The sequence below is a fragment of the Bos indicus x Bos taurus genome, chromosome 23 (genome assembly GCF_003369695.1).
Source record: "Bos indicus x Bos taurus breed Angus x Brahman F1 hybrid chromosome 23, Bos_hybrid_MaternalHap_v2.0, whole genome shotgun sequence".
NCBI lineage: Eukaryota > Metazoa > Chordata > Mammalia > Artiodactyla > Bovidae > Bos > Bos indicus x Bos taurus.
In genome coordinates, this window is record NC_040098.1 from 42,518,016 (window position 1) to 42,540,255 (window position 22,240).

A 22,240-nucleotide genomic window follows, 5' to 3' on the forward strand; every position below is an offset into this window, starting at 1 on the left:
ACCGCTTTGGGCTACTCCTCATATTCCCCTTCAGTGAATTTGGTGAAACGGACAGGTGGCCTCGGGCGGGAGGGCTGGCACATCTGGGCCAGGCCTTGCTCCCTTGTCAGCAGGGCCGGTCCTCACCTGTTTCCGTAAGTCCTGAGCCGACCGATGCAGAGCGGGGTGGTGGTGGTGAGCGGCGAGCCCCTTGGCCGAGGAGCCGGCGGCGGGGGCGGCGGGGGGGTGGCTCGCGGACACCTGCTCCCTCCGTGCGTCGGCCCGCGCATCGCTGTGCTTCTCCTTCGCCGGAGTGGCCTCTTTGCTTTTGTGTTTCTGAACAGGGTCCTTCTCCCGGGACGACCTGCTGGAACCATTGAAAACTGGAAAGGAAGGAGGGAGGAAGAACAGAGTCACTAGCGGGTGCAGCCTGCTGCCGGGTACCCCAAGCCCTGCAGATAGGAGGAGAAAGAGACGGAAGACACGCTGGACAAGTGTCCCGGCTCACAGGCTCTCAGCACCCAACCTCCAGACCAAATGGCCACAGAGGAGAGGAGTATCCTCAACACAGAGAGACCCAAAGAAAAGTTACCAGTGCAGCTTAGGAAGGAGGAGCTTTGGTTGAAACAATTGAAAATCCGTTTTTTAAAAATCGCTACAAAAAAGCAAGCACGTGCACAAATATACAGTAGCCCTTAGAGTATCAACATCACACCTTAAACAAAAAGAGAAGAATTAAAATGAAAAAACCAACTGGTCACATTCCAAGAGCGTGACCACCGCACACATGAAGACACAGGGGATCCGGAGTTTAAACTAAGGCGTGTGAGGCTGCAGATCTGGCTGGTGGACACGGGTCAGGATGCAGCTGCTTCACCTGACCCCTCGGTGACCACAGAAGAGGGGGAGCAGGGCTCAGGAGCCCTGAGCCAGACTCCTTTCTACTCCAGGAGTCACACCATCTACGAGTATGCAGTGCCTGCTGTCAGCCCAGGGACCGCAGTCAAGCAGTCACCCAGCCTCTGAACCCAAAGGGACCAGTCCTGTCCTCGAGCCCATTTCCCAGAAGGCGCCCCACACCCACCTCCCTGATGGCCAGATGGCGTTCAGAGCCAGCTCCCCAAGTGCCCGCCGCACCCCCCATCCCCAGGGAGCTGAGACCCCAGAGAGCACGCTCAGGTCTAAAGGCAATGCCATGGCGACACTGCCCTGAGTCTTCTCCTCTGCTTACAGCTGGGACTCCACTCCTGGACAGACTTGTGCTTGGCCTGCCCGGCCCCGTGGGCTCCGGGCGGAACAGCTGGGGAATCCAGTGGGCCCTCCTAGCTGTCATTTAAAAGGGCTCCTGGAGCACTTCCTGACAGAGCGGCCTGGAAAGGTCACTGTGTCCACCTGCCCATCGAGCACCCGCGCGCCAGGCTGCCTCACCACATTCCAGCAGAAAGCAGCAGGGACCAGGCAACTGTAAAGAGAAAACCCCTCCTCCTCTGAGCTGAAACTTTTTTCTGAAGCTTAGACATGGAAGTTCAACCCGCAGAGCCACGAGACAACGTCTGTCTTCTGAGATGCCCTTCTCAGGTCAGGACCTTGAATGCTTTCTTTGTCGCCCCCATTTGTACAAGCATCCTTTACATTTATGTCTCATAGATTGCAGACAGTTTCCTCTTATTTGCTTTTTCCGTCTGTTATGTTACTAAAATCAGCTAACCCATTTGTTAAACTTTCCTTGCTTAGAAAGTCCTTCCTATATTTTCAGATGGTAAGATAATCCTCGAAGTTTCCTAATTGTTTTCTGATTTAATGTGCTTCTTTAGTGCATGTGTTATTACACTGTACATGGCATGATTAAAAGATTCACGTTTTCGTTACCTGGACTGGATGTACACCCTGATCTCCCCACCCCCAGCGACCACACACTCCAACTAGACTTTCAATCCAGAGGTAAAGCCCATGTGACACATCAGAACACAGTATATGACCCGTGTTGTGCAAGGCTCTGTCCGATACTCTCAGAAAAATGGAGAGCTCTGAATGGCTGGCGTTTATTCTAAGTGAAAGTAACTACATGTTGTCAGAATCCATCCATCATGCCCACGCTGGCAGAATCTGCACTTGCTTTTCCGACAAATTAGAAGCAACATCCATAAGAAGTCATACTTCAACGTGATTAAAAAGCAACCCAAGGAACATGAATCCAGGCAATTCTTGACCGTTCACCAATTTTCTAGGCAGTGAGCACATTCTTTATTGAAAAACAGTACAGAAGTTTCATCTTTCTTTTTAATCTTAAATATTTCATATTTTTCTGAGCTTTGTTATTGCCACAAAGACGAGTAGTCTACTATTACAGAAGTACCAGTTCTAGAATTGACTTCTCTGGTTATAAAAATTTTGGCTACAAAAATTTATTCTGGGGGTTAGTTCCTTTTCACAAGGCCATATCAGCCGCTCAACTACCAGCCCTACCGTGTGGGCAAACTGCGTGGATCCTCGGTTTCCTTAGAGGCTGGCGACCACATGCTCCTGAATGGAGACTGTCTGGGAAGACCTACCTGCTGCTTCTGGAAAATGCCTGTCTCGGGTTAGTACACTCAGATTGGGACAAGACCTCTTCCTGCTTCCCTGACAATGCAGAAGAACGGGTTTCAACACGGCCCAAGAGCAAGCCTGAGCAGACCTCCCACAACCTCCAACTGGACCCTGGCTGCCTCCCACTGCCTCCCAATATCTATTTCACGGGCAAACAGAGGTGCCAACGTCCTGTCCAAGCAAGAAGAGAGAGGATGCTGAAGCCACAGCCCACATTCTCTACAGTTTAATGAACGGCTTGACCCTTGGGGGACCCAGAGACCCTTTCATGGGATCTCCTAGGTCAAAAATATTTTCATAATTATACTAAGTATTTCCCTTTTTCACTGTGTTGGTATTTCAATGATGGTGATGGTTAACGATAGATCAGCCATCGGGGAAATGCAAATCAAAATGACCACGAACCACCACTTCACATTCCCTAGGAGGGCTGTGCTTACAAAGATGGGTAAAGGCAGAGCTGGTGAGGACTAAGAGCCCTCATTCCCTGCAGGTAGGGATGCCAACTGCTGCAGCCACTCTGGAAAATGGTCTGGAAGTTCCTCAAAACAGAGTTACTATGTGACCCAGCAACTCCACTCCCAGATGTGAACGTAAGAGGAACGAAAAGTATGCCCACATACAAACGTGCATCCACGTGGTCAGAGCAGAAATATGAATAATAAACACTGCAGAAAAAATCTGAAGGTTCATCAACTGGTATTTAGCTAAACGAAACAAGGTGTTATCCATCTGTAAAAAGGAGCTGGGTACTGACGCATGCTCCAGCACAGACGGATCTTGGAGACATCATGGGAAGAGAAAGAAGGGCCACCTATTGCAGGATTCCATGCATATGAGATGACCAAACCAGCACGAAGAGACAGAAAGGCGGGCTTCCCTGGTGGCCCAGTGGTAAAGAATCAGCCGGTAGCAGACACGGGTTTGATCCCTGCTCAGGAATGATCCCATGTGCCTAGGAACAACTAAGCCTGTGAACCACATCTCTTGAGCCTGGGCTCCACTACGAGAAGCCCCTGCGATGGGAAGTGCACACACTGCAGCAGAGCTCCGGCCCTGAGCACAGAAGCCTGCACAGCAACGAAGACCCAGCGCAGCCAAAGCAATGAACGGGACAGACAACGTGTATCAGCAGCTGCCGGGCGCCGGGGGGGTTCAGGGAAACGGCAGTGACTCCGAATGGGTACATATTTTTCAGGGTGGAAGCGATGAAAAGGTTCTCGAGTTGACTGTGGTGATGGCCACACAACTCAGTGAATATGCTAAAAACTACTAAATTGTTCACTGTGGTTCAATTTTATGATACGTGAATTATATCTCTAAAAAACTTAATATGAACAGCAGCACCAAGTGGCAACATCTGACACAGATCAATGCAGTGGCACCAAAGGGCATGAATAAATACTGTGTTCTTCATCAGTTACTAGCAGTTTAAAAAAAAAAGTTCACTTCAGAAAGTGATAAATAGAAACTATTCACAGCATTAAATCTCAACTCTTGAGTATACACACACTCTGAGACACAATGGAACCACACACAGAGGCACTTCTCCTTAACATCAGTGTGACGACTACTTCTAGGGAAAAGCACTTGAGATTAAGCTGCAAGCTAGCTGTGTTTTTTCATGGAATGCTATTTTTATTTGAAAGGACAACCGATATAGTTATTTGTCAGCTATTTTCTCAAAAACAAATAAAGTGAGCCTGTCAAGGGTAAAGTAACTAACAGTTTTTGCAGCCAATGACAGAATTCATGACTTCAAGCAAAAATGACAATTTTGGAAAACCTGTATCTGCACCATGAACCCGAAAGCCTCTCAAAACTTAAAGACTTTCCCAATGAGTTTAGTACAGAGGAGATTCTTCGATACAGCATACCGGAAGGTGCCGACAACTGGAAGGGGTGGCTAACCCAGTGAACCGTCATTCTCAGATGATCGCTATAAGACATTATAAAACTGTGTGTGGCTAAGACAGCCATTCAAGGCGGAGGGCAAACCAATGGATGTTAACCTAACAGTGCACGAAAAGCTCACCGACAGGGGTTCAGATTACAACTGACCTTGAAGAAACTACCCTTGGTTGGGTCTGGGTGTGAAATCAAATACAACTGTCACAAAGGCGCCTCCCTCCTCCAACCACCTCTTTGTCTGAAACTGATTTTCTTGTGTACTACTGAATGCAGAAGCGGACTTAAGAATGTACCTGTCATTTACTAAGTCAGACATTAAACAGATTTGCAAAAAAGTCAAACAATGCAACCTCCCTCACCTACAACTTTTCAGGTGTGGAAAAACAGTCCCTTTCTGTACATGAAAATGTTATTTATATCAACATGGAATGCATGTGTGTTATTTTCAAATAGGTAAATATTTCTAAATCACCTCAGTTTTAATTTTAATATGGTAAGTAAGTAAGTAAAGTTGCTCAGTCGTGTCTGACTCTTTGTGACACCGTGGACGGTAGCCTACCAGGCTCCTCTGTCCACGGAATTTCCCAGGCAAGAGTACTGGAGTGGGTTTCCATTTCCTTTCAGGGATCGAACCCAGGTCTCCGGCACTGCGGGCAGACGCTTCACCGTCTGAGCCACCAGGAAAGCCCTTTTAATATGGTAAATATCAATAAATACAAGCCACAATATAAAAGCCTTCTGTGGCCCCACAATGGTTGTTAAGAGTAGAAACAGGTCTTGAGACCAAGAGGCCTGAAAAGGGTGAGATGGGATCGTCTTTCCCTTGGTTATTAGCTACACCGTGGTTTCTCGAAGCTCTGATGGCCCCTGAACTTACCTCTACAGCCACGCACCCTGCAAAAAGCTCAGCTTCCAAAATTTTGTTAGTCACACAGTCGTGTTTGACTCTTTGCGACCCCATGGACTGAAGTCCACCAGGCTCCTCTGTCCATGGAATTCTCCAGGCAAAACAACTGGCATGGATAGCCATTCCCTTCTCCAAGGGATCTTCCCAACCCAGGGATGGAATCTATGTCTCGAGCAATGCAGGCAGATTCTTTACTGTCTGAACCACCAGAGAAGCCCCCAGGCTCCAAATTATGCTACCTAAGTTTAAATCCAGAGAAATCATTTGCTAACTATCTGACCTTGGACTGGTTTCCTGTCTAAGCCTCAGTTTTCCAACTGACTATTTATCTCATAGGGTTGCTTGGAGGATTCAGTGACAAAACATTAGAGAGGATCTCAGAGGGAGCAGTGGGCAGGCATTAGTTTGCAGGGATGACCACACCACGATGGAGTCAACGGCCAGGGGGCAGCGGAGCCCCAGTGCACACGCACAGCTGATGACTCCACTCCAAGTGAACCACGGGGTGAGGCCAGTTACCAGACGGAGACTTCAAGAACTTGGAGTGGCACTATGGTCAGCCAGCACCATCTTTCTGAAATCCAGGGGTGAGGGGCACAGATTGCTCACTGGCCTTATGTCTCTGAAACAGAAGGCACAGCTCCGCTTCTGTTCTAATGCCCCCTGGGAGCTCTGACCCCACCAGCACCAAAACTGCCTCCCCAGGAGCGGGGAGGGGGCCTCTGATCACAGCAGAAGGGAGAGAGGCACGTGCCTTAAATATAATAACTGAACCGGCTGCAGTGCACACCGCACGACGGGCTTCTGCTAAAGACCATTGTGATCAGATAATTGGGAAAGGGGAAGGTTTTCAAAATTTCGAAAATAAAAAATTGAGCAACATTAACTTTGATCTGCAACAAAGGGAGAGTTTTTGAACAAATCCACTTTCTGTAACCACTGTGCTATTTTAGAGCAGCTGTCCACCCAAATGGCAAACACAGCCAAAAAGTCAACTCAAGTATAACTGGGGGGGGGGGGGGCTGGTTGCTGGATGATGGTGCCTCAGACGAGGTGTATTTTGTCAGCAGCAGCTCATTAATTTTAAGTGTCGTGGGAACCTGCAGTTTTACTCCTCCAAGTAATTATCTTTTGTCTTAACTTGTAAGATTCTCCAGAAGAGGAAAGGAAAAAATATCCACTCTCACAGGAAAAGCCTAAACCCTGTGAAGATGAGACAGAAAGTTCAATGTACAGAGGACCCACACGTGCTGCCTCCAATTAAAAGAATAATTGGACTCATTACTTTAAGAAAGTGTTTATCACCAAAAACAGTATTAGGAAATTATATTGTATACTCAGATACAAACAGCTGTGCATTAATGAACACATGTATTGATTTGTATACACACTCTCTGAAAGTTAAATGGCCTGTAACAAGGGTTTCCATACCACGGCCAGCAAAACCTTTAAATCCAAAGGCGGGTATTCTGACTGAGGGTCACTTCAGGCCCGAGAAGGTGAAATTTGCTCCCAATGGCGGATGAAAAAGAAATGGGCAACAGCTTCACTAGCAACCTTTGATTGCATGAAAGGCGGAAAGCCACACTTTCCAAGGAGGACCTCACGTCTGAGGAGGACCCTGGACCTCCAGAGGGTTTGTACTAAACCACGTTCCCCCATCTGACTCTGTCCACAAAGTCAGATCCTGACAAGATTCCCAGGGGATCCTCCAGGCCTTTAAAACCCTCACTCCATACACAAGCTGGACCAGACCGGCCGGTTGTGACTCCTAGCTGCCAGATCCGTAACACATCTGTGCCTCCATTCTCAGAAGATCAAACCAGTGCCTCTGCTTATCTGGCCTCCAGGAATCACTAAAGTACTTAGAAGTCCATGAAACACTATCCATTCTTCAGAGAAAAGAGCGTTACAGATATAAGAAAGTTGATCTTTTTTAGTGACTTCCCTGGTGGCTCAGACAGTAAAAGCATCTGCCTACAAGGCAGGAGACCCAGGTTCAATCCCTGGGTTGGGAAGATCCCCTGGAGAAGGAAACAGCAACCCGATCCAGTACTCTTGCCTTGAAAATCCCATGGATGGAGGAACCTGGTAGGCTACAGTCCACGATCTTTTTAAAAGCTCCTGCTCTAAGAGCAAAGACAAGACCCCCACTTGAAAAGAGTCCTTCCTCGTAAGGAGAGTATAGCCCCAAACATCCTAATTATTAGCACCAGGAAGGCACTTTATCTGAAAACCAGGAAGTTTTTTCTATCAGGTGAGCAGGAAAAAAGGCCCTTTGAATGGCATCTGGCCAAAGTTCTATGACACCCTGTGATGACCCAGTGTCTAACCTTCACCCTGAAAAAGAAACACAGACAAAAGCCATCATGGAAAGCGGGCAGGAAGGTCTGCCAGCAGACACATGACACATACGAGGAAAGAAACAGCAGAAGGTCGAAGATGGGACTAACCCCCAAATTACGTAAAATGAGACTTGCTCCCTGTGTCAACCCCAAAACAAGAAGGGACAAAAGAAAGAAAGAAGAATCGTTATAAACAGAGAAGACTGTGTTATGGAAAGGAAAAGAGGAACACGCCAAGTTTCTGATGGGGAGCCAGATATTTAAATGTAAGCTTCATGTCATTACAAGGCGTCCGGACTCCGGGAAGGCAGGCCCCATCAATCAGCTGGCATCGGATCCTTGTTACTGTACAAAAGCCGCACTTGCTCCCTGGAGCCAGTTCAACTTTGAGTCACTATTGTCTGAAAACAATGGAATGTGTCTGCCAACCTGTGTCAATAGTTCAAAAGGATTTTAATGCTGGCTGTGTGAGTGCTGCAACCTGGTTTGCCCTGGGCCAAAACAGCTCCACTGACTTGGCTGGAGCAGTCACGTGTCAAGCTGGAGCGCGAGAGCGCGTAGGTCGGCTCCGGCTCTGGCTCCATCAGGGTCTTGCTCGGGCTGGGAGCCCCCAGCAATAGCTGGACCTACAGCAGTCCACGTGCACCCTGATCTGGTATCACAAGCAAGTTCTCCTGGTTTACCTGGTGTTCTGAAAGCCCTCTGGAATTTCCACCAAGTGAAATTCTACCACTTTGGCTACGCTGTGTAACAGGAAAAAGAAACCTGTTGAAAAGACTCTTTAAAGCCAACCTGAATTTTCTTCTCTCTATAATAACTTGAATCTGTAAGTCATGGAATGTTTTTTCAATCAAAACTTGGCTACCAGGGTACCCAGATCTAGAAATGTGAATACACTGTGGGCAATGATGTAATATACCCAACAGAGTTGGACAGATTTGCCAATTAAACATGTTCCTTACACAGGATCCTAGTAACTGCAGATACTGAAGTCTGAAAAGACAGGATGACCTTTGTGATAATATAAAGGTCAGGGCATCAGAAAGACCATCCACCAGAATGAATGGCTTCTGTCATTGAAAAATGGGTTTACTGGCCCACTTGGCCCCCAAAGGAGCCGAGCAAAGGACAAGACGGATGGCCTGATGGTGACTGACCCCCGCCTGTCCCCGCACCAGCTGGCTCAAGGCACCTGCATTCTCCAACGTGCCGCAGGGGGACCAGAGGACCCCGGGCGGAGGACCTGTCGGGAGAGGGGCCAGTGGGCCGAGAGGAGTCTCCTGCTTTCTCACCCTCAAGAACCAAGACACAGCACAGAGCCACGGCACATACTCCAGCAGGGGACAAGCAATAAATCTGAAGAGCAAATGAAAAAAGTGCTTTTTGCAGCCTGGGGTTTCCTAAAGCCCTACATTCAAGGAGATGGATTCTGAAAGGTCAACCACTTCTGAAGTCAATGGCAAGACCTCTGGCCCACCTCTGGACCTGAACAAGGAATCTCAAGGTTTTGCTGTGAATGGAAAGTAAGTGTGCACAAAAGTTAAACTGGAAAGCACTCCATACACATGATCAACTCTACAAGTTACAAAAGAATGGATAAAAATGCAGAATAAAAATATCAGTACAGAAAAGCAAATACAGCAGTATCGGTATCGTAGTAAGGATTGTTTTCAAGGTTCTCCAAATAAAGTCTGTGGATCTGCCATTGTCCCACACACACTTCCACTCGCCCCCCAGCCAGGAAAGCAACCAGGAAAGGGCATCCTATATGCGCACAACTTTCCCCGCGACTGAAGCATGCCCTCAAGACAGGCTCGACGAATGTAGCTGGAAATATTAAATACTGAGCAGCTGGGTGAACAGCTCAGCAATTCAATTTACAATGTATGTGATACAAACACATCCTAGCCGAGCATGAACAACAAAATTGATTAAAGATTCTGAAAATCTAATATGTTATCTTAATTTCTTCAGCACTGCAGAGTATTACAGTTCTTTGGAAGAGTCATCAGACCTGAGGCCAGCAACAAAACGGCATCCAGATTCTGTTTCTGAAAACCTACCAAGTGCCAGGCGCCATGCTGAACGCATCCGTCACTCACTGAGTTCTAACAGACACTTGTTTCTCTTTAGTAAGCTGCTATCCACATAGCACGTGATCCATTCAAAGTGCACCATCCAGTGGGTTCCGGCATGTTCACACTTGTGCAACCATCATCACAGTCTAAGTTTAAAGTCCCCATCACCCCCAAATGAAACTCCATCCCTGCCTGTCCTGAACCCAAATGGAAAAAGTCAGGTGCTCTCCACATTTTACAACCGGGGAAACTGGGGCCTAAAGAGATTAAACCACTGGATAAAGACACCTGGTCAGAAGGTGGACTCAAGCCAGAAGCTCCTCTTCCACCACCAGACCCATCTCCCCAATCATCTGTCTCTGAAATCTGCCCGAGCCTCTCACCACAGAGCAGGGGCCCTGCCATCCCCAGGAAGAGACATCTACATGCTAAACAAACAGGAGGCGCCAGCGCGGCCCTCGGTGTAGGCATGCCCAAGGGCCTGCGTGACCCACACAGCAAACGCTTAAGGGAAACAAGAAACGAGGGAGAGCCAATCACCCTGGCGGAAGGCTCAGCAGGGTCTGTCTATCACACGTGGAGCAGCTCCTGGTGCTGAGGGTGGGCATGACTCACGCTCCCTCTGGGGCAGCCCTCACCGTGCCAGGTATCTGAAACATACTAACTTCCTGGGATTCTCTTATCATCTACGAGGCTATTTCTAGACTTCCAGATCTTATAATCACACGAGGCATTAACGGCCAATATGGTGCTCTCTACCAGAGAGAAATACAACCTACACCGACTCATTTACACTTCACAAAAACCTATGAAAAAGCATGCCTACTACCTCTTTAAAGATAAGAAAACTAGAACGGCCTCAAGTAGCGACCCCATCTGGGCAAACAAGCATCGGCATCCTGCTCTCAGCCACGAGGCCAAGTGGCCCCAAATGAGGGGGCAGTGGAGGGCTAACAACACACTTAGCACTCTGCACATTCTCCCGCTCTTAAAGAACAGGCTTCCAACCCATACTCCAACTCAGGAGATTCAGCTGCCCCAGCTGGGAGGGAAAAAAATAATCAAGCTGCAGGAGGTTTAAAAAAAAGGTGAAGAGGATATTCCACAAAAGCATCAGTTAAAGAAAAAAAGCTCTCCACAGCGTCTCCTCGTGGCACACAGAGGGACCCTGGTCCTGTGCATACAACCCACCCCCCCACCACCCAGACAGGGGACTGAATGCACCTCGAAGGTGACCCCAGGGCAGACATAAGTGAAGTCGGCCAAACTACTGATTTTTGGCCCTTACATAAGGCACCGCACCCCACCCCACCCCCCGGAACCGAGCCAGTGTCAATTCAAAAGCAATGAAATCATTCCAGCTGGGAGTCTAATGGCATGCTGTTTAAAAAGGCTTGTGAGAAATGTCCCTCTTCAGAAACAGAGGCGCACCAAAAGAGAGGTCTCTGCTATTCCTTCCATTTTCCATTAAGTGCAAAAGAAAAAGAAAAGCATGAGGAGAATACACAATAAGGGGCTGATCTGAGCAGCCCACTCTCACTGAGTTCTCTGTGAAAGGATAAGAAGACCAAAGCCAGACTCTTTCTAGACAAACGTATTAATTCCCCTACCCTACCTCACTTATTCTGACGAAGAACAATTACCAATGATAAGAACGTCTCAAACACTGAGTCACTTCAAATTATCAACCTGCGACACAAATACTCAGAGGCACGTTCTGATCGCGTGTTTGGGGCCAAATACAGAGATTACCTACGTGCTTTCCTGTGAGGAGCATCTCAGGCTCTGTAGATGGAGGGGTATTTTGGAAACTGAAAAAAAGAGTCCTCAAGATAGAAGTTGCTGGAGGCACTGCTATTGTGACCCTCAAGTTCGCGGAGCCGAGGCTACGAGCACACGTGATGCCGTCCGTGTCACTTCAGACCACGTATTTTAATAAACCACACCCGTTTCCAGTAGGATGCCCAGTGGATTATAAATGAGAACATCAGGGTCCTCTGGAACGTCTGCACAACTAAACACGTGCTGGGGACACCAGGCTCTTGCAGGGGACTGCTGCGGTCAGGGGTCAGACCCCCAGGGATCTGGGTCTGCCCCAGCCTGGCCAGTTAGACACGGAGCGGGAGGGGAGGCGGGGAGAGGGGTGTGCCTTCTCTCCTGTATCAGCTTCCAGGAGCCCTGCTCCTGCCCATGCAGGTTCAAGTTCAGGGGAGAAACGAGATAAAGCAGAACACTGTTGGCAGCTTGGTTAGGTTCTCTTCCCTTCAAACCAGCACAGCCTAAATACAACCGTTTTTCTGGATCTGCAGGCAGATCAGGGTTTGGGGCCAAAGCTGCCCCCATGATAAAGTGTTCCCCACATCTTCTGTGCATTTACTTCCGTTCCTGGGAGGAGAATATAGATGCCAGATCTCCCAACAAACCTCACATCTCCAGCTCACAAAGCAGCAGGAAGCACCACCAGACAAGAGAAACCCAGTGTCACGGAGAACGAGACAGCACCTACTCTCCTGTGCCAAGAAGTCCACAATCCCGAGCACCTGCCCGACTACCCAGTGATGACGGCCTCAGCCAGGTCTTCCTGTTTAGAAACTCTGCTCTAACACTTGCACATTCTTCACCTGAGTCACAAATCAAAAGGAAATTGAGACGATCGGTCTTGTAGATTTTTCTTTTGGGAAAATGAGGGCGTTAACTTAAGCCAAGTTATCAATGAATCGATCAAAAAGGAAGGGCAGGGAAAAGGGACACCCTCCTCTCATTCACAGGCTGCACCCCATCTTCTCTTTCCATGCACTCAGAGAACCAACTTTCACCTCGAGAATGACTCTTTGCTCATGCCCCCCAAGCACCCTCCAGTCAGGGAGCGGGGGCTGAGGGGTGGGAGAGCACAGGAAGCCGGACAAGAGCACCACAGCCTCCTGCAGAAGCGCTGCACCGAGGGCTCTCACCACTCTGCAGACGGACAAGTCCACGTGGTCCGGCCTAAGGCTCAGCAACTGACACCAGCCTGCTGCTCCCTGAAAGGTGGTCAGGCCCTAGTGCCTTACACACCTAGTCAATTGGGGCTCTGAAGGTGCTCTCAAAACCTGAACTGGAAAAGTCCGTTTTTCTGAATTTGAAGGAGGCCTCCTCTGAACCCCAGACAGAAGAAGCAAGTGGGCTGGCACTGGTCCTGGGTAAGCCTGAACCGCGGCCTCATACACATCACCTAGCGTCCCACTGCTCTCTTTATAGATGGCCGGGCCGTGGCCACACCAACAGATCAGGTAAACACCACCTGTACTCCCACCTGGAAACCTCTTTAGGAATATCTGTGTCATTCTGTAGTCTTATGTCACATTTAAACTTCACTTTTGCAACTGATGGGTACCCATAGTTAAATCCCATTACAAGGAATTTCAAATAATTCTGCTCAATAGTTACTAAAGAAAGAGTCTCAATTAAAAAAACAAAACAAAACAAAACAAAACCACAAAGCAGGAAAGACAAGCTTAAACTGCTATGGGAATCTGTATGTATTAATCATGGAAACAGAGTTCTCGGGGGTCTGGTCCTGACTGCTTGTGAAAAGCACTGCAGTCCTGGGGTTCACTGCTGACACACTGTAACTCACACTCTAGTAGACACAACCCTGCACCAAGTTTCCCATGGGTCACAAGAGCAAGACAAAGAATGGATGAGAATGGAAAACCGATGGAAACAGGGTGGGATATAAACATTTTTAATCTGAAAAACGTACTACTGTCTCAGAGGAGAAAAAACAAAATTTTAGAGATCTTCACCCAGCTAATTGGATCTTCTTGGAAAAGCCACTTCCCTTGAACAGACAGCAATGCCCAACATCCACCATAACAAATGTCAAGGGTAATGATGCCTGTACATCAGACACCAGCCATAATTATTTCTTTATTCTAGGATATAAATGAGGACACGCGTTTGAGCAAGCTCCGGGAGATGGTGAAGGACAGGGAAACCTGGTGTGCTGCAGTTCATGGGGACACAAAGAGTTGGACAAGACTGACCAACTGAACAACAAAAATAAGTGAAGGAAGGAACAAATGAACGCCCATCTAGGCTACCTTATTTCACACAAGAAGAAATTAAGAATCAGAGAAATTAAATGCCTACCACACAGCTAATTAAGCCTTAAAAAGGTCAGGAAATGAAGCTCATGACGACTGTTTGATGCTGATCAAGACCTTATGGGAAAGGATAAAGGTGGGGGTGGGGGGGACAAATGTGTGCATTATGTAATTTGGTGTTACAGTATAATTTCAATTATCAAGAAATGGCTGTGAAAGGAACAGTATTCCAGAGCTGAATGTTCAGTTTTCCAAGATGACTGCATTCTAGTTTCATCACTTTGGGGCCATGGCCCTGTACTATCAATAACTCCTTTCTCTGGTGGTAAAGACAGTATTTTGAGGAATCTCCTTACACCTTCCTGCTGGGGACCTGCTCCCCAGCCTCACTAAGTCATCTTTAATAATCTGATGTTGGCAGTTCGTGTCCTTGTCCTGGGCCTTCCTCATGTCACAGAGGATGTAGAACAGGGTAGGTAGATAAGCTCAGCTAAATAGGTATTGAAAGCTCACCATGTTTCTAAAATACTGCACCTGAGGCTGAAATTGGCTTTCTCCAAAGCGGACTTCTCATTTAAAAAAAATGAAACAACTTCCTCTGAGTCATGTGAAACTGGAGGAGCTTTCCTAATAGCCTGTGTATTTCTGAGCTGGCTTCAGCCCCCTCCTTCCACTGGCCTCACAAAAAGCCAGCACCGACATCCTCTGGGATTTTAAGACATAAACCCTCCAGAGTCATGAGCGCCACGCGGCAGCAGCACAAGTGGAGCCCCACACAGAGCCGGGGGCTCCAGGCACTGGCTCTTCGCCGCTGTCAAGCGGACAGGAGCGCAGTTCCACCGGCACCACAGACCGGAGCCGCCACGGAGCACAGCTGTCCACACGCGCACCCTTACAGGGGATGGCGGCCTCTGGGGCAGGGGCATTGCAAAAACTGTGACTCTGAGCTGCAGTCGGCCACGTTTAGTCATGGATACAAGACATCAGCTCTCCCTTTCTTCAACTATAAAGCAAGAAACGCCTCCTGCCCTGACCACCTCCCAGTGACTTTGCTGGAGAGAAAGTAGATGGGATCAAAAGATAATGTAGATGAACACACCCTAAAATCTATTATTTCTATTGTCATGCACGGAAAACAGCTCTCTGGTCTCTCACAAAGGAGATTTCTGAGACCACCCACTAGTTAGAGAAGCCACCCCTTTACATGAACATGTCTACACACAGCTAGCTAACAGAGGCTATACAAACACTTCATTGAGTGCCTTCGTTACAGGTAAGGAGGCTGAGAAATACCGAGCTTCCCTGGTGGCTCAGACAGTAAAGTGTCTGCCTACAATGCGGGAGACCTGGGTTTGATCCCTGGGTCAGGAAGATCCCCTGGAGAAGGAAATGGCAACCCACTCCAGTCCTCTTGCCTGCAGAATCCCACGGATGGAGGAGCCTGATGGGCCGCCAACAGTCAGACACGACTGAGCGACTTCACTTCTTCTACACTGAGATTACTAACCTCATCTGCTCAACAAACTCTAAGGTCTTTAAGTCACATCCCTCATCTCTCTATGCCACCTAAACACAGCCCAAAACAAGAAGCAGGACAAATGAAAAATCATTCAACTGTCAAGGCAGAAATGCCAACAACAGTGCAGGTGGCCAGATTCCCATCACATCCAAGTGATGCTGGTCTTACAGGTCCACCGAGTCCAGAAAGACTATGAGTGCTCAGCCGTGAAGGAAAAGAACGAGGCGAACTTTCCTCTGCCTCAATGACTTACTGGCAACACCGATTTTCTATCGTTTGTAGATGTGGGTGCTCTACGTTCTAGGGTCTCTGTGAGTCCCAGAGAACCTGGGTAAGAGCTCACAGAAAGCAGTCATCACTGCTGCTGCCATCAGTGATCTTTCTTCTCATTTCCCTTCCCACCCCCGCCACACCCGACACTAATCCAGTTACTCATCGAGTTCTCTCAACCCCACCCCTGCAGTATTTCTGTATCTGCCTCCACATTTTTGTACTTGCATCCTCCCATCTGTACTGCCACCTTTTAGTCCCTTGTTACCTTGAGCCAGGTAATTGCCTACAATTATAGCCTTTCAATGTGTTTCCTCTTCTTGAAATCATTTCCCTTTATGAAATCCTCTTAACTGATGCCAGCTTAATCTTTTCAGAATATAACTCTGATTAAGTCAGCTCCCTGTTGAAAAACCACTGAGCACTTTCCATGGTCAACTCATTTATACTTTTCTCTTTCTCACAGTCGATCTTTCCTTCTTGTTTTTTGGGGCTACGTGTCCTGCCCCTGGAATGTTAACAGTCAGGGGGAAGAAAACGAGTCTAGTTTCTACTACACATGCATGCCCCTGATTTCACAAGCTGGATAACTGCTGGAATCACAACAGTAAGTGAATGACAACAGCATCTTCATGCACTCATCTCGACCACGCCTGTTCAGATGCGGTATCTTCTGCCTCCAACTCCTGCATCTGTGATCTTATGGAATTTACCATCATCTTCACAAACTTAAGAATATGTATCCAACAATCTATTTACCTCGAACACAACTGTTTGGACCATTTTATACCACCAATCTCTCCGTTAAGTGCCTGGTACTTGAAGAAGTATGCAAAATATCACTAACCCAACTCTGCCACCTCCATCATCTTCTCAACATATGATCTACTCCACCCTTCACTCAAAGCTCTGGATTTCATCTGTTAAATCCAAATTCAACAGTGGACCTACCATGTCCGTTGTGAACATGCTTGTGGGCTTTTCCTTTCCTGGGGGTTGACTGGCATGAAGATGAAGCATTGTTGGTGGCTGCTTTGACGTCTTCTGTCTCATCATCTTCCTCCTCAACATCCTCCTCGTCCTGAGAGCTTCCGAAATACACCATGCTGTTGGGCAGCGCAGGAGAACCTGGCGGGGTCAAAAGGAGGGGCATAAACACGGGCCTGAGTCTCCACCCCTTCCAGAGCCCACTTCAAGTGGAAAGTGAAGGTCACTCAGTGGGGTCTGACTCTTTGTAACCTCATGGACTGTACAGTCCATGGAATTCTCCAGGCCAGAATACTGGATTGGGTAGCCTTTCCCTTCTCCAGAGGATCTTACCAACCCAGGGATCAAACCCAGGTTTCCCGCATTGCAGGTGGATTCGTTACCAGCTGAGCCACCAGGGAAGCCCAAGAATACTGGAGTGGGTAGCCTATCCCTTCTCCAGTGGATCTCCCCAACCCAGGAATCGAACTGGGGTTCCTGCATTGCAGGTGGATTCTTTACCAACTGAGCTATCAGGGAAGCCCAAGTGGACCCATGTACTAAATTACAAACTTAAATCCTCATGACTGAGCAGATAAAACAAAGCAATTCATCTCTACTGCCATTTTTATTTTTCAAACATCCTCCAGGAAATAGAACTCTATCTGTGTCCCTTTAACAGATTTCAGGCAAAATGCCCAGCAGGGAGGAGGGACGATGCCATTCACCAAACATAACAAATCAAAAATTTTCAAATCTCATTTGACTATTCTTGAGAAGGGAGTGGGGAAAACACCAAAGACTGAATTGAGCAAAAAAAACAAAAAAACAAAAACACACAACAAAAAACCCTACCCACAGTGTCAAGGACATGAGACTATTCTGGGTTACATCGTCTAGACTTAAAAAGTATGAACTTAAGCAAATGAATGTAAAATGAAAAAAAAAAAAAAGAGAGAGAGAGAGAGAGAGACAAGTGATAAAAACAAAATATGACATTTCCTTATAAAAGGAATCTGTCTCATATTCATAGGGGGTGAGTGACAGGTATGGATTCCAAAATCACAATATATTTGGAAGCTACTTTGATATTATGATCAGGTTAATAGCATGTAAAATTATTAAAATAAATTCTTGCATAACACTAACTAGAAGACTGGCTTAAATAAATTTAAAAATCAAAAAAACCTCTTCATAGAACCCAATCCCTTAACTCCTTTTACACCTTAACTTCCTCATCGCCAAACGTTTTTGCTTCTGAACCTAAGACAGAACAGTAACACCAGAAAGCAAGCTCAATATTACAAAGAAGCACAATACCGTTCTTCTTTATTAAATCATGAATTTTCAGAAGGAGATCGGTCAATTCACTGGTATACTGTTTGGGACCAAAGGTTGTTAATTTTTTTTTTTAATAATCAGTCAGTTAATTGGTTAATTGATTAATCGATCAATTTTTGAAACCCTTGAGTTATTTCTGGCAGTAACTTTCATTTTCTTTCCCATTAAGTATCCAGAGAAGAGCTGCCATCAAGTAACAGAAGAATAAATGTTAAGTTCGTTTCTTCTCTTGCCAGTGTCCTGTGAATGAGCTTCAGGAGTATCCGTCAAGATTCAAGTAACTGAATGTGCTCTCCTTCCCAAACTGGATCTCAAACTTCAACCACAATGGCTAATTTAATCATTCCAGCATCAGGGCTACCTGTTCTAACAAGGAAATGGACGTGAACGAGCAGCCTCAGAGCACTGAAGCGGCGAACCACGACTGCCCAGCTCCCGGAAACGCAAAGACAAAGACAGCACCTTCCACTTGTTGTCAGCATGACCTACTGATACTCAAACACCCCAGCCCGCAAGTTATATGGGTCATAGCACTGAATGGAAACGAAACTCCAAAGGGATGTGTGTGACAAACACTCTGTATAACATAACTGGAGACACTCTGACCAAAGCCATTTCCTTTGTTTTCTCCCCTTTGATCATTTCCAATTAGAAGCAGGTTCTCAACAGAAGGAAGGTCTGTCAGAGGCTTTGGGGAAAACCATCTGATCAAGCAGAAGTTAGAAGATGAAGCTTTTTAAAAAAAAGAAAAGAGGAGGAAATATCTGGCCTTCTTCCTACTAGAACAATATATTTACCCTTGTACTAAGTGGTTTTAAAACAACTAGTACAAGACTGAATAGAAAAAGAAGTGACACCATCCTTCCCAGCTTTGTACTTAAAAGTTTCCAGTCGGAACATATCATTCACAGAGACACACAAAGTACCTCCAAGGCCAAATGTACCTACACCGATAGGTCATTTCCTAAATCTAACCTTTAAAAAAAAAAAATCTTTATTGAATTTATTACACAACTGCTTGTGTTTTATGTTTGGTTTTGGCCATGAGGCATGTGGGATCTCAGCTGCTCACCCAGGGATAAACCCACACCCCCTGCACTGGCAGGTGAGGTCTTAAGCCTCTGGACCAACAGGGAAGGCCCCTAAATCTAAGCGTTTAAGGAAAAAACCAGGAAACCTTATTTCAGCGCTCAAAAAGAGGTTCTGAGTTAAAAAAAAATTATAAAGAAAGAAAGGAAAGGAAATTTCCCATAAACTCCAACTCATTCTAGCATGTGACATGACATCAAGTAACACATTACATGCTGTCAGACAGAGCTGGGGACCCAGCACTTGCCAGTGACAGACTCAGCCATTAAATTTTCCTCTTCAGTAAAAGAAGAACGAGGTTAAACACATTTCTTCAAGTTCCTTCAAGATCAAAATAGCCACACCTCATTTCTCTTACAGTAAAGCCTCCCTGCACACTGTGTCGGATGCGCTGACCAGCGCGGCTGAAATCAGAAAGCGGACTATACAGGACCACACAGAGCAGGTGTGTGTGTAGACCCTGCAGTCACTTCCACAGCTCACTCTGCCCTCCACTGGAGGGAAGCAGGATTGCAGGATGGAATTTCAGGAGGTCAGCCAGTACCCTCTTGCCTTGCTCCATCCCATCAGGATCAGGAGAGAAGGCAATAAACTCTGCAACTGAAGCCATTTGGGAGCAAAGCAAGTCTGCCCAATTCTGGGCAAAATCCACACGAACCACATGAGAAATTAAGAAGTAACTGCCACCTACAGAGTCTGTTGAGGATTTTTTGAAACTCAAACCCAATACATGAAGCATCACATTCCTTATGTTCAAAACTCTGAGAAAGGGGTGAGCACTAAATTTATGCCAAAGAACTAAAACGGAGGAAATGTTGAGGAGCTCAGTTCAGAACCCAAGTTTCATTAATATCCTACAGAAAACAAACAGGGTAATTTTAACAAAAGAAAAAAGCAACCAAACTTATGAATCCATTTCTTTAAGCAGCTTCTCTGCCAAGTATACACAGTGATGTAACCTGATGCGTGTTCTATAGGGAAATGTGCAGTAGGAAGCAGAACACCAGCGAAGGGGTGGGGAGCGTGCTCCCTGCGGGAGTCACTCTTAAAGCAAAACTTACAATAATATAAGATTTTTCTGATGGGACTGGCTCTGCAGTCAAGAGGTGGAAAAGACACAAGTATGGGGGCACAGGGGATAAAAGCGATTGCTTTCACCCTAAAAAGTAATGTGGGTTCCCTCCTAAATGACTTGCTGGTTGGACCTAAAGACAAAGCATCAACAAAATAAAAGACAATACAGATGCTCAAATAAGAGGAATGGAGACTCTTGTGATGAAAGGAGAAGGGATCAGTGGAGGAAAAAGACTAGTGCTTGATAAGAAGCAGCCTTGGGCAGAAAGGTCAGAGCTAACAGAGTCAGGATGCCCTTGGCTCAAATAATAAGCCTGTGCCAATTCTCCCCTCTGCATCATGGCCTGGGTAGAGCCTTACCACCTTCCACGTTTCATTTAAAAAGCCACTGCCAATCTCAGGAGTGGCCCCATCAACTATAGCTTCTCCCCCAGAAGGAACATACCTTCAGAATTTTTCTGGGTACCTGCATACCTGTACCTCTTGTTAACCTTGTTAACAAGTTAAAGCATGCAGAAAAGACTAAATCCAACAACAATGAATATTCCAAACCTCGGTCACCACACAGCTACTGGTAATCCCTCTAAGACCCGCTGACATGTCCACTTAGAAGTGATGGAGAGGGTCAAGCCAACATTCCAGATCAGGGGGAACCACAGCAACCAGGAAAAAGCAGCAAAAACAGCTTTTCTTTCTCTCTCATTGACACAAAACCAAGAAGATCATCTCACATGGCATAACCAAGGTGATAGGGAAACACAGACGGCTAAATACCTAGAAAATAACTGCAGAAGAACCTCAAATACATAAGAGAGCCAAAAGCATCTGAGAAACCAAACTATCGGACATTCACAGAGAGCATTTCTCTCTTCTTAGCCAAGATACAAGCTTGATTAGCTAATTTACAAATAAGCTTAGAGGAGGAGGAATCTGTAAACAGATGAAGGAAAGGGTATTTCGAAGCCTTGCAAACAGCCAATAGTCTGGATTATTTATCACTGGTAAAATCACCCCCTTCCTCCTTATAAAATGGGTGAATGGGTCCATTTGCTAATCCAGTTGAAGCTGTGTGCATGGAAAGTTAACATCTAGCATCTGAAAACAGAAGACTGCGTGTTTTTAGAATTTTTGATTAAAAATGGTCTGCAACTCATGGATTCTCACACTTAAGCAGCAAACTTCCTCTCTAGAAAATTTATTAGGGAAACTTTTTGCCTCCAAACATCAGGTGAAGTAAACTTTTGAAAACCTCATTGTGGGCCTAGCATTCAGGAAAATGGGGCATGGATCTACAGAGATGAAAATAGGATGGGAGAGATGGGAAATACAACAAGGAAAAGCTTCCTCCAGAAGAGAAATCATCCCCTCCCATGGCAGACCACTACGGTAAAAACAAGGGGTCTGAGAAAGGGCTGAGCGGCCCCTACCTGGGTCCTGGGGTGGGCTCCCTCCCCTCCGCAGGTACCAGCCCCTCTTGTGAGGTTAATCAACAAGTCAGAGAGGTTACCTCATCACACAGAATAACTCCATCTATCTCCTCCATGGGCTTCCCTGGTGGCTCAGAAGAAGGTAAAGAATCCGCCTGCAGCGCAGGAGACCTGCATTAGATCCCTGGGTTAGGAAGACCCCCTGGAGGAGGGCTTGGCAACCCACTCCAATGTTCTTGCCTGGAGAATCCCATGGACAGAAGAGCCTGGAGGGCTACAGTCCACAGGACTCGCAAAGAGTCGGACATGACTGAGCGACTAAGCACATCTCCTCTACAAACTCTGTAGTTTTAAAGCAGTCATCAATGAAAGGTGAGTGCTTTTAATGTGTTATGAGGGTTATGGATGGCATCAGAGAAGGCAATGGCACCCCACTCCAGTACTCTTGCCTGGAAAATCCCATGGATGGAGGAGCCTGGTGGGCTGCAGTCCATGGGGTCACTAAGAGTCGGACACGACTGAACGACTTCACTTTCACTTTTCACTTTCATGCATTGGAGAAGGAAATGGTAACGCACTCCAGTCTTCTTGCCTGGAGAATCCCAGGGACAGGGGAGCCTGGTGGGCTGCCATCTACGGGGTCGCACCAGCAGCATGGAT

At 46.8% G+C, this 22,240-nt stretch overlaps 1 protein-coding gene across 5 annotated transcripts in view; it reads right to left on the reverse strand.

Annotated features, from left to right (window-relative positions):
• Positions 1–22,240, reverse strand: part of JARID2 (jumonji and AT-rich interaction domain containing 2) — a 230,158-nt gene that overhangs the window by 25,432 nt on the left and 182,486 nt on the right. For all 5 annotated transcript variants that reach the window (XM_027524236.1, XM_027524238.1, XM_027524235.1 and 2 more), the window contains 2 exons: positions 16,635–16,811; positions 127–362 (listed from right to left, as the gene is read on the reverse strand). In XM_027524236.1, coding sequence (XP_027380037.1) covers positions 127–362; positions 16,635–16,811 — 413 coding nt within the window. The remainder of the gene's footprint in view (positions 1–126; positions 363–16,634; positions 16,812–22,240) is intronic.